This window comes from Papio anubis, chromosome 17, assembly GCF_008728515.1.
Source record: "Papio anubis isolate 15944 chromosome 17, Panubis1.0, whole genome shotgun sequence".
Lineage (NCBI taxonomy): Eukaryota > Metazoa > Chordata > Mammalia > Primates > Cercopithecidae > Papio > Papio anubis.
The window spans coordinates 66586600-66598508 of NC_044992.1; the positions used below are offsets into that span (position 1 = coordinate 66586600).

An 11909-nucleotide genomic window follows, 5' to 3' on the forward strand; every position below is an offset into this window, starting at 1 on the left:
GGAGGGTGGCGCGGCCTGGCCGGCTGGCCCCGACCCGCCCCCGCGCCCCGCGACCCTCCCGAGGCTCACACGGCGCCCAGCTCCATCCCGGGCTGGTCTGCGCGCCGAGCCTCCTGCTCCCAGGGCTCGCAGCTGACTGTGCAGGAGCTTTCACCGCCGCCCGCGAGGGCCCGCCCCGCCGGGGCCCGTCGCCTCCGCCCCGGCTCGGCCCGGCCAACCGCCCCTCGATGCCCCTCCCGCCGCAGGCCCGGGTCCCTCTCTCCTCTCCGGGACCGCGTCCCCAGACCCGACACTCGGGGCAAGTGCGCCTCGGAGGAAACGCCAGCCTGCCTGGAACCTGGGTTTGAGCCCGCAGCTCACAAGTGTGTGACCTTGGGCTAATTTCGAGGACCCCTCAGTTTATAAAGCGAGGCAGCATCTTGGGGGCTGCCATGAAAGGGAGTGACCACTCTCCGGACACTGCAAACCCCTAGGGAGATTGAGGCACTATTTTTAAAGGCCAGTGGGTCTGACTGGAAACAGAGGCAGGAAGGTTTTGGGAGCCAAAGAATGGGCCCCGGGCTAGACTCGCCTGGGGCACCCAGAGGTACAGGGGACAAGCTGCTGCTCAGTCCCCCTGCTCCCATTTCTTCTCTTCTGTTTTGATTGTACTGAGGTCTCACCAGGGACGGGGGGTCCCGGTCCCAGGCAGCCCTAGTGTGGACAGAAGACAGGCAACCCGCAGCCACAGCAGAGCCGAGCGGAGAAAGGAAAGGTGTCTATGCCAGGCCTGGCTGCCGAGCCCCATCAAGCCCCGGAAAGGCCCTCGAGCAGGGAGCCGTCTCTGCAGCGCCACCTGGTGACGGTAGGGGAGCTACGGCCAGAAGGTGACCCCCGACCCCAACCCTTCCAAAAAAAGTCCCCCATTAACCATGGCTTTTGGTTGCAGCTGTTTTATTTCCAGCATGTTCCCAACCTGGTGACCCTCCACAGTCCAGCAGTAGAGAGGTGGGTAAGGAGTTAGGTCGGCCCGCACCTCCACCTGTCCCTAAGGTTACCTCGGTTGCTGAAAGCTAAACCCTTGGGCGCAAGGGCGACCTTCCCTAGGAGGGAGGAGACGCTGGAATAGCAGCCAAGCCTCCAAGCCACAGCCGGCTGGGATCAGCAGAGGTTGCAAAGTCCCACTCAGACGGATGGAGCCCTTCCCCTCCCAGCATTCATCCCTTCCCCGCCAGGGGCAGGGGCTGGGGCTGGGCTCAGTGCCCCAGCAGGCGTAGCATCTCTTGAGGATCCACCAGCTTCTCCCTGGGCTTCCCTGTGCCCTGGCCCCGGGCCACCTCCTCGGCATCTAGCTTCTCCCAGTCTGAGAAAGAGACTGGCCGGACCCCTGAAGCAGAGGGGAGATTCTTAACACCTCTTTCTTCACCCCTCTCAGAACAAGCCCCTCCCAAAGAGTGAGGCCCCAGAGAAGGACCACCCACCCCACCTCCCAGGACCTCAGCATCGGCGCCCAGACCTCGGCTGCTGAGCAGGGCCTGGATGGCGGCGTAGCCAGGCCTGGGACCCGAGGGGAGCAGCCCAGCCTTCAGGTCCTGCAGCAACATCTGGCCAGTGAGGAAGCTGTCAGTCATGGTTGTGGCTATGACACCTGTAGGTCCTCTCTTCACCCAGCCGCTGCAGTAGAGGCCTGAGAGCGGGTAACAAAAGGGGAAGGAAGGGAGGTGGCTGGATACCACCCTGGCCATCCTGTGCCCACAATCTATACCATGTGCACGCACACAGACACCCCACGCCTCTCGGCAGACTGTCGGCTGAGCCCGCTGTGGCCACTGGTCCACTGCCCTGGATTCTTCTCACCCTGTTTTTACCAGGCTGACCCCCTTATACCTCTGTTTCTCTATAGATGAGGGGATCCCTAAGCTTAGGAGCTGAGGCTTGCTCCCCTGCAGTTTCAGCAGGCCCTTGGTAAATGTTTACCAAGTGAATTAATCACTAGATAGGTATGTGGGCCCTTAGTAAAGCTGGAAGCTCCCTGAGGACACAGGTTGCCTTATTAATCTCCAATCCCAGCACTAAGCACAGGGCCTAGCCCAGAACAGACCTCAGTAAATGTCTGTTGAATGACTTAATGACCCGACATATGGCCCATATGTCCTAGCTAGACTGGAACTTCTCTCAGGGCCAAGAGGAGGGTGGTACTGGGTCCTGGAGAGGGCCTGCCCCACAGAAGCTTCTCAGTGCATGTTGCTAGATGAATGAACGTGTGGCCCCAGGAGATACCAGCTTCTCGGCCTCTCACCATAATTCAGCACCCAGCCTCCTCACACCCTCTCACCTGGCACATCCATAACCCGGCCCTCCACATTGGGGATGACCCCAAGCTTGGAGTCAAAGGGCACGCTTGGGTCCACAGGACGGCTCTTATACCCAACGCTGCTGAGCACCAGCCCACAAGGGAGGTCTTCCATGTCTCCCGTGGGCACTGCACGGGTGGCCTCACCGACACCCTGTTGGGGAGAGTGTGGGCAACACCAGGCTGGGGTGGCAGAGGCCTGGGAAGGGGGTGTCTTTGGGAAACGTGAGACTCACCTCCAGTCTAGTGACTGCCAGGCGGACACCTGCCGCCCGCCGCCCATCTGGTGAGGGCAGCACCTGCTGGGGGCTTCGGAAAAAGCGGAGGCCCCAGGCACGGGAGGCTGATGCCCGGCGGGCAGCCTCCTCCGGCCCTGGCTTCTCCGTGGCCGTTCGAAGCAGCAGTTCCGTCAGCCGCTTCCTTGGGCGGGGGACCTCTGTTGGCAACGTAGAATGTCTCCAGGCTGTCCCTGGGCCCCAGCCCTCTCCCTGCACACCCTTCCCCAGTCCCTGTCTGACCTAGGCCACCCTCCCCCTAGTATTTGGGGGGCCAGGCCAGGGTCCCTCACCCTTAATCTTGTCCTGGAGGCCCAAGAAATCCGCAGGATCCAAAATGGGCCGCGCTCCCGGTAACTGAATCATCTCCCGAAGCTCCTTGAAGATGGGGACAGGGAAGGGGGAGGAGGTCAGGCCCGGGACACAGTCCACCTCACTCCACCCCAGGGTCCAGCCCAGGCAGGAGAGACCTCCCCTCTTCCCTGAAGGCACAGGGCCCCCGGGGCCCTGGCTGCTCCCCTTCTTCCATCCCAGGCAGCAGCTACTCCCAGGGGCTCTGCCCCACCCCTGCTCCTTAAGGAGAGGCCCCCTCCACTTGGAACCCTGGCTCCTCCCACTCTGGCCCCAGCACCTTAATGGTGAAGGCCACTTGCAGGGGTCCACGCCGGCCCACTAGCCACACTGTCTTCACTCGACTCTGCCTCAGTACACCCAGGGCTGCCTTCGTGATGTCCGTTCTCTGGCACAAAAGGAGGGCCTTGGAGTCATCAGACTCTGACCCAGGAAAGGGCACTCTCCATTTGGTCATGTCCCCACCGTGGGCCAGAAAGCTGGCGGCCCAAAATTGCACCACTGCTCCCCCCTGGTGGCCAGATGGAGCATTGCTGCCAACTCTGCAAATGGCTCCAACTAATAGCACACCAGACCCACACGGTCATTCAACAAGTATTCACTGGGCCTCTACCATGTGCTCCCCGACATGCGAAGAGCTTGGAGGAGCAGGGGTGGTCAATGGTGAGCAAAAGAGACAAGGAGCAGGCCCTCACAGAGCTTCGGATCTGCTGGGGAGATAAATACTCATCAAATACTCATCAATGTGTGTAAAATTGCCGTGGCGATAACAGGCTGTGAAACAGAAGCAGACGGGGCCATGGGAGGAGGCATGATGGGGGAGTGGACCAATTCAGGGACGTTCTGGTGGAAAGGACAACTGAGCCAAGATCTCAAAGGTGAACTTTAGCTGTTAACTGGTGGGAGGTGAGTGGGGATGACCCAAGCAGGGGATGGTGTGAGCAAGGGTCCTGTGGCGTACTGAAGAATAAGAGAAAAACACCACTGAGCTGGAGTGCAGAAAGTGAAGGGAAAATGGTCGAAGAGGAAGCTCATGGCACTGCCCTTCAGAGGGCCTCTGCCTGGGCACCACAGGGAAACAGAGGCACTGAGTCCAGCTTGGAGAGGTGAGGCCTGAACCCTGCAGACAAGGGCACTCTCTCCTCAGGGTGACTCCACCTCTACCCCCCCTCCAGCCCCGACCTAACACTCACCTCCAGGTGCTCAGGTGGGGTCAGTAGGATGCGGGCCACATCCAGAGCCACGTTCCCCTGCCCCAGAATCACGGCTGTGTCATAGCTCAAGTCTGGCTCCAGCTGGAGGGGAAAGGTCTCGATAGGGTCCCCCGGCCTTGCTCCACTCAGCTCATCTCAGTCTGCAGGTGCCTCACGCCTGGTCCCCACTGTGCCCTGGGGCTTCCCCACACCGGTAAAGTCCACAACTCTGGTCCCTCCTCCCCCACCTGGACCCAGCTCTCCCCCAAGGTCCTCCACAGCTGGCCTCCCACCTCAGTCAGCATGAGGTCACATCTCGCCATTGAATGGCAGCTCCCTCCCTCTTTCCCCAGGGCTGGCATTAAAAGGCTGAGGGGCGGGGAGGAAGAGGCAGCAGGCATGCTCCCCAAACTCACCTCCCGGTTCTCAGGAAGCCCGTTGTACCAGCCCACGAAGGCCCGGGCGGAGCACACACCTGGCAGCTCCTCACCAGGAATTTCCAGGGCCCGATGGTCCTCTGCCCCGTAGCTCTGATGAAAGATGGCAGGCCCGAGACCCACAGCCCTCAACACCAGCACTGATGGGCCGGGCAGCCCCCCAGGCTCCCAGTGGCCTCCTTCCAGCTTCTCCTCAGCAGCTTGCATCCTGGCCTCACCCCTGCTGCCTTCCACCCCCAGCCACCAGTCCCCTTCTGCAGCCCCTGCCTCCCCGACCTAGGGCCTAGCTGCACTCACCAGCACCACAGCATGGTAGGCCTCCCGCAGCTCCGGCACCGTCACGTCCCTGCCCACCTCCACGTTGCCCCAGAAGGCACAGCGGCCAGAGTGGGCCGTCTGGGTAAATGTGTTGATGACATTCTGCCAGGTCCCCCGGGAATGGGAGGGGTTAGAGGGTGAGGTAGCTCCAGGGTCCACGTCTGCACCACCCTCACCACTCTGTGTCCCCAGGATGAAAGCTGGGTGGCATCGGCACAGACAGCATGAAGTCCTGTCATCCAGCCAGGGAGCCTCCCTGCCCTCCTCATCTTGACCAAAGCCTCCAAACCCCAGCCTCCAGGCCCACAGAGACCCACCTTCACCTCGGGGTGATCAGGCGCCACGCCAAAGCGCACCAGGCCAAAGGGCACGGGCTGCTTCTCGTAGATGTCCACGTGGGCCTGGGGGTGCTGCTGGGAACAGGGTGGCAGCTGGTGGGGCTGAGAGAGAGGCTGGGACCCCCCAGGTCCTCCCCTTCCCCAGACAGAGCAGGAGAGTTCAGGACTCTGGGCTGAGAACACAAGGTTTCCACCCTCTGCAAGGAAAAAGAGCACTCACTCCTCGCGGCGGCTCGCGCCTGTCAGCCCAGCACTGTGGGAGGCTGAGGCAGGTGGATCACCTGAGGTCAGGAGTTTGAGACCAGCCTGACCAACATGGTGAAACCCCGTCTCTACTAAAAACACAAAAATTAGCTGGGCATGGTAGTAGGCACCTGTAATCCCAGCTACTCAGGAGGCTGAGGCAGGAGAATCGCTTGAACCCGGGAGGCAGAGTTTGCAGTGAGCCAAGATCACGCAACTGTACTCCAGCCTGGGTGACAGAGCAAGACTGTCTCAAAGAAAAAAAAAAGAGAAAAGAAAAAAGGAGATGGCCAGCCCTTGGAGATGGGGAGAAATGTGGCCAGCTGAGGAGGCTGTGGCTTTCCCCAGGTGGCATTGTATCAGGGCGGCTTCTTGATCTTCTCAGGTCAAGCGCAACCCGCAGCCCTGGCCTCCAACCCTTCGACACTTGGGACCCTCAGGTCCCAGCCAGTCTGAGGACCTAAGGGCCACCCTCCAAATTCACAGGTGCCTTAGCTCTAGTGCCCAGGACCACGCTCTGGGAAAAGGGGAGCAGCAAGACAGGGAGGGGGCAGAGCTGGGGATTCATGGGGAAGAGAGGTGGAAATGGGCCTGCTCCCAGTCTTAGAGAGACAGTCTCAGGCAGTGGTTCTGCGCTGACCGCCTTCCCGGGGCACCTCGAGAGGCCATGTGGAAGGCACAGGGTCGGGGGTCCAGCAGGCAAGTCTGGTCTGGCTCTGCCACCAACCAGTCACATGATCCCAGCAAGTCCCAGGGCCTCCCCAGGTCTCAGTCTCCCCCTCTGCACACTAGGACGGATGACAGCTCCCTCTCACAGCTGCTGGGAAGCATCAGGAGGTCAGGGTGGTGGGACTCCGGGCCACAGGCCGGTTAGCAGTAAAGCAGTTAGGGGTGCTACGGCTGACACGCCCAGCCCCCCATCCTATCATAGGTCCTCACTATGACACCTCCAGCTTCACTGGGACTCAAGGCAAATAAGCCCCTGCCCATCAGTCTCCCTACCCACAACTAAGGCTCCCACCCACCTCCTCACCTTTGCCCAAATCCCCTCTTCCCCTCCACTCCCCTGCCTGCACCCAAGTCCACCCTCCCCCACCTCCTGCCTCTCTCCATCCCAGGCCAGCCACAGGGGGCTCCCCAAACCACCTCCCTCAAGGCCCACGATGTTGTACCCACAAAGCGCTCCCAGCTTGGAGTCAAACAGGTAGCCTTGGGTGCCAATCCCAGCTCCAGCACTAGCTGGCTTATGGCCTGGGCAAAGTTTCTTCTCTGTCCAAAACAAGAGCCCTGCGGCGTCCTGCTCAAGGTTAAATGAGTAATCAGGCAGCCCGGGGTGCAACCTACTCTGAGTGTTCAATCAAGAAGGGAGCTATCATTACTATTCTGTTGTTGTATGCCACTGCCTTGCTCAAAAATCTTCGCTGGGGCCCAGTGCCACAGCATAAAGTTCAAACTGCTCGGCCTGGAGGTCAACACCTCACCCAACCGACCTCTCTATCCTTATCTTCCATTCTTTCCTGTGATGGATCCTTCACTCTGGGTCACGTTGTCCTCTCCAGGGCCACCTCCGGAACACTAAGTCTGCCAGATATTCTTACCCCTTATCTCTCATGGCTGACCTCATCTTCCAGGTTTCCTTCCTTCCTCCCTCCCTCCCTCCCTCCCTCCCTCCCTCCCGTCCCTCTAGCTGCTCCCCGCTAACAAGGACATTCTCTGAGGTTCTTCCGATGTGGCCCCCCTTCCTCCTCCCTGGGGATTTAACCCACTCCCTCCTGCAACCCCAAATTCCCTTTAACTTGCTGATGACTTTCTACTCTCTCTCTCTCCTGCCGAGACATCTTCCCAAGCTCCAAACCTGAGACCCCTGGATGTCCCACCCCAGACATCTCAAATCCATCCAGATTTAAGCCAAGTCTCCTTGCCCCAAACTGCTCCCCTTCTGCTCCTGTTCCCTCGACCCCATCCACTCAGGGCCCAAGCTGGAACTTGGGGCTCCTCCCTGACCCCCCACCTGATCCCATCAATCCCCTATCCTCCCAGTCCTCTTCCTCACTACCACCCCAGCAGCTCCCCACTGCTCTCTGGCCACCAGCCCTGCCTGGACCTACCCTGCAGGCAGAGGGGCATCCTGAAGGAAATCAGCACCCTGAAAACTCTCCAGTGAAGCCAACCACCTACAGCAGTGGGCACAGGAATCCTTCAGGGTGTTCAACATTGCTGACTCTTGGGCCCAGCCACAGAGTTTGATTAGGTCCGAGCTAGGCCCAGAAATGTGTATTTTGATAAGATGTCCCAGGAGACTCTGATGGGGGAAGAGGAGGCAGCTGTGGACACCTCCCAGCGAAACCTGCCTCCAGAGCCTGGTCAGTGGCTTCCAAGCCCCCCAGGATCTGGGTCCTACCTACCTCTCAGCCTCGGCTCTCACCTCCTCATTCCTTACTGCACACACACACCTTCCAGAACTTGCCCTTTCCCCAGAGGGCCATTCTCTTCCTCTTTGTTCACACGGTTTTCTGTGCCTGGGACACTCCTGCCATTGTCCCCCAACCTGACATCTACTGCCCTTCAGACTGCAATTGGGACGTCTCTTCCTCCAGACTGGGCATGGACCCCCTCCCCGCACCCCAGTCTCTGTGCTTACAGCCGTCAGAGCCCTAAAATACCCTGTAAATTATCCACCGGTCCCCCCGACATTCGAATGTCAGGTCCTCGAGCACAGGGACATCTGTCCTGCTCACCCCCACGTTCCCAGTGAAGCCTGTGCCCAGAACATGTTACGTCCAGTAAATGGTTACTGAATGGACGAACATGGATGGCCTCGCATGGAGCTGCCTTCGCTGAGACCCCAGTGCCATCCCTGCTCCGCAGTGGAAACTTGGACAACCTCACTCAGCCCTGGCATCCTTACCTGTGAAGCAAGAGGCATGACACCTGCTTTGCAGGTTGTCATGAGGATGCTACGAGATGCTGTACTCAGTGCCTGACTCAAGCTAAGTGCCACTGTCCCAAACGTGCTGCACGTGGTCCTGTCTTAGGAGCACAGCCAGTAGCTTGGAGCTCCCTGTGGGCAAAGATCAGCCCAAGGATCAGAACACGGGTTGTAACTGGCCTGAGCCCCTCCCCATCCCATTCCACAAGGAAAGCATGCACGTGTCTGCCAGCTGAGTACAGTCGTGCCAAGAACACTGCCTGGCCGGGCGCGGGGACTCATGCCTGTAATCTCAGCACTTTGGGAGGCCAAGGTCAGGAGTTCAAAACCAGCCTGATCAACATGGTGAAACCCTGTCTCAACTAAAAATACAAAAATTAGCTGGATGTGGTGGTGTGCGCCTGTAACCCCGTTACTCAGGAGGCTGAGGCAGGAGAATCACTTGAACCTGGGAGGTGGAGGTTGAAGTGAGCTGAGATTATGCCACTGAACTCCAGCCTGGGTGACAGAGCCAGACTCCATCTCAAAAAAAAAAAAATAAGAGCACTGCCTGGAAGGCTTACTCTCCCCGCTTCCAAAATTTCAGGCTCAGCTAACAAAATGTCCCTTATACGAAGCCCTTCAGGGCCTCTCCAGCCGCTGTGTGCTCCCTGATTTCCATCCCAGAGCCCAGGCTGTCCTCCCTCCCACATGGCAGCATGCCCATGGCCTTGCATTCCAGGATGACTCCCCACATGTGGGAGGCCCTCGCCAAAGCCCTTGGTCTGCTTCAGTGCAGCTCAAATGCACTCTCTTTTTTTTTTTTTTTTTTTGAGACAGGGTCTTTCTCTGTCGCCCAGGCTGGAGGTGGCTCAATGCCACCTCCACCTCCTGGGTTCAAGCGATCCTCCAGACTCAGCCTCCTAAGTACCTGGGACTACACACATGTGCCACCACACGTGGCCAAATTTTGTATTTTTAGTAGAGATGGGGGTTTCACCATGTTGGCCAGGCTTGTCTCAAACTCCTGACCTCACGTGATCCACCTGCCTCGGCCTCCCAAAGTGCTGGGATTACAGGCATGAGCCACCTGGGCTTCCGGCCCAGGAAACAGTTTCTGATTGACCCCACCTGCCTCGGCTCACGCTGCCCACACTATTATAATTAGCTCTTTCAGCTGTGTTGCCTGGGAAGCATGCATGGGTCACTTTTCAGCAGAGTGATCAGCTCATCCCGGTTTCCCAAGAACCTTCAGCTAGCGCTGAAGTCCCTTGTCCTAGGCAATCCAGGCCAGTTGGTCACCCTACATTTCGTGTGTGTGTTTGTGTATAATTAAGATATTTATCCTTTCTCCTATCTCCACGGACACTCCAAGCCTCTCCAAAGCTAGGCAATTGTCTCATGTCTGAGTTAACCTGGGTATCCCTTCTCTACTCTGTCCCAAAGTCTGATGTGCAGTCTCAAGTATAACCTGTAGACTTAGCTTGGGGCCCTTCCTGCCAAGGCGGACGCTGAAAGCCTTGAGATCCTGGCCTTCACAGGGAAAGGGAGAGGGGCAGAGGGCAGGCTGAAATAACAGAATGGCATGGAGGACTGGAGCTATGGGTGAGGAGGGCATCGCAAGGCAGGTAAAGTTACAGAAAGCAGAGGAGGTGGGTAGCCTCGAGATGCAGGATGTTTGGGACAGAGTGAAGACAGAGGAGAAAGGAGGGAAGATAAAGGAGAACAAAGTCATTTTGCAGGTCTACATAAACCCCCTGGAGTGCTTGGCCAGGGAGGCAAAGCTGACTACCTGCCACTGACCACTCACCACCAATGTGTGTTTTATACCTCTCTCACACTGAGGACATGAGGGGAGGGGAGCCTCAGGTGTAGGTGAGGAAGCACGTGGGAAGTATCCAGGCCAGATGGCTGGGAGCCCCTTCCCCATCAGGCATCCAGGAGTGCTCTTAAAACCCAAAGAGGGTGAGCCTTGCCCTTAGGACTGGAGCAGCAGGTGAATGATGGACTATCAGTAAGTGGTTTACCTTTAGCAGGTGTTGGGCTGTGTAGAAGCCAGCAGGGCCACTGCCCACCACACAGATCTGAGGGGTCTTCTCCTGTGTGGATAAATGGTGGCGGAAGCCTGGGGCCAGGCAGAGGAGAGGGAAAAGGTCAAAATTAACTTCTCTCCCCAGTCCCAAACCAACCTGAATATCCAACAGAAGCTGGAACTTCCCAAGCTTCACCCTCACCTGCATCCTCCTTCTCTTGTTCCTCAAGGCTGTGGCATTTGAGGGTCTCTTACTTCATCTGAACCCCCAAAGGCTGTGTGTTCATCCAGAGCCTCACATCTCACCCATGAACCTACTACACCACTGCCAATGGCCTGCCCAATAACACTTCATTCCCTGTCCAATCCGCTGGAATCCCACATCCTTCCAACGGCCTCCACATCATCCCAATCTCGCCCCCGTGGGTCTCCCCACAGTGTCCCTCCTCTAACCCCTCCTCTCTCTCTCCACAAAACGCTATATTGCCCATATAGACCCGTCTTATTCCTACAGATCCCTGTTTCGACTCAGACTTCGCCTCTCGCCCCACAGACCTCCGTATCACTCCCCATTCACCCCGTCTCACACCTATGGATCTCAAAGTCTCTCCTTTTCACCTTTGTTGACCTCCGTGTCTCACCCTAGGAGCCTCACATCTCACGCACAGATCTCCGCCCACCCCTGTACACTACCGCGATCTCGCTAGCAAGAAGACACTCCTTCAGTCTCATCCCTCTCCAGCCCTGCCCCAGCTCGGCTCCGACCCCTACTCAGCGCTCGCAGGCCTCCCCGCCCTCCCATCCAGCCCCAAAGGCGCCCTGCTCCTACTCGGGGTGCTCCCGGCGGGAGGCGGCCGGGTCCGAGGCCACGCCGACCAGCCCCACCAGCGCCAGCAGCGCGAAGCCATGGCTAGGATCAGCAACCTGCAAGCGGATCCGGTCCTGGCTACTGCTCCGCAGTGCAAGCCCGCCCCTGCCCGGGCCCGCCCACAAGCGAGGCCCTGCCCCTAACCCCGCCCCGCGCGCTCCGGGAAAGCAGAGCGTTGCGGCTCCACCCCTACTCTCAAGAGAATCCCGCCCCCAAAAGAGAGACCCGCCCTTAACTACGCCCCACCATGGAAGCCCCGCCCCTCAGAGCATCCGGGGTATACGCGATTTAATACATTTCTCCCCAAGCCTCACCTTCCCCCCAAATCCCGGAAGCCTAGAAGACAGCGAATCTCCATCGCTGTTTCAGTCTTTTCCCAAGGAAATAACCAATTAGAAAGGAGCCTATTTTACTTAGCCGCGCCCCTCTCGGGAGGCTCTCGTCGCTCGCTGATGACGCATACGCCCGTGCCATTTGATAGCGAATCCTCCTGCGTGACTTCGTTCCAGCCAATCATTAGTCCGGCTCCAAGCCAGCCTTCCCGCCTTTGGGAAATAACCCGAGTGCGGAAGTCCGGAACAAGGGAGCTCCCGTGCGGAACCCAGCAGCTTCGT

At 58.7% G+C, this 11909-nt stretch overlaps 1 protein-coding gene across 6 annotated transcripts; it reads right to left on the reverse strand.

Moving 5' to 3' along the window:
* Positions 1–916: 916 nt before the first annotated feature.
* FDXR (ferredoxin reductase) lies at positions 917–11416 on the reverse strand. Of its 6 annotated transcripts, XM_009191198.4 has the most exons (13): positions 10630–11217; positions 10423–10520; positions 8396–8548; positions 5224–5316; positions 4886–5008; positions 4568–4681; positions 4152–4253; positions 3239–3346; positions 2901–2985; positions 2569–2768; positions 2315–2486; positions 1496–1666; positions 917–1366 (listed from the first exon to the last, which is right to left on the reverse strand). In XM_009191198.4, exons 3-13 carry the CDS (start codon positions 8435–8437, stop codon positions 1236–1238), a joined length of 1341 nt encoding a protein of 446 aa, XP_009189462.2. In that variant the 5' UTR covers positions 8438–8548; positions 10423–10520; positions 10630–11217; the 3' UTR covers positions 917–1235. The 6 variants fall into 6 exon arrangements, with proteins under 6 accessions (XP_009189462.2, XP_003913442.2, XP_021783625.2 ...); XM_003913393.3 differs by lacking the exons at positions 8396–8548; positions 10630–11217 and adding an exon at positions 11257–11416; XM_021927933.2 differs by lacking the exons at positions 8396–8548; positions 10630–11217 and adding an exon at positions 11257–11403 and having other exon boundaries at positions 5230–5316.
* Between the last annotated feature and the right edge of the window lie 493 nt (positions 11417–11909).

Excerpts from the sequence above, each read along its gene's own strand:
- FDXR (XM_009191196.3), bottom strand. The coding sequence starts at position 11,335 with ATGGCTTCGCGCTGCTGGCGCTGGTGGGGCTGGTCGGCGTGGCCTCGG. Across the intron at positions 2,769-2,900 it reads CCTCCAGGACAAGATTAAGG|AGGTCCCCCGCCCAAGGAAG; the intron begins GTGAGGGACCCT and ends CGTTGCCAACAG. Across the intron at positions 1,667-2,314 it reads CCGGGTTATGGATGTGCCAG|GCCTCTACTGCAGCGGCTGG; the intron begins GTGAGAGGGTGT and ends ACCCGCTCTCAG.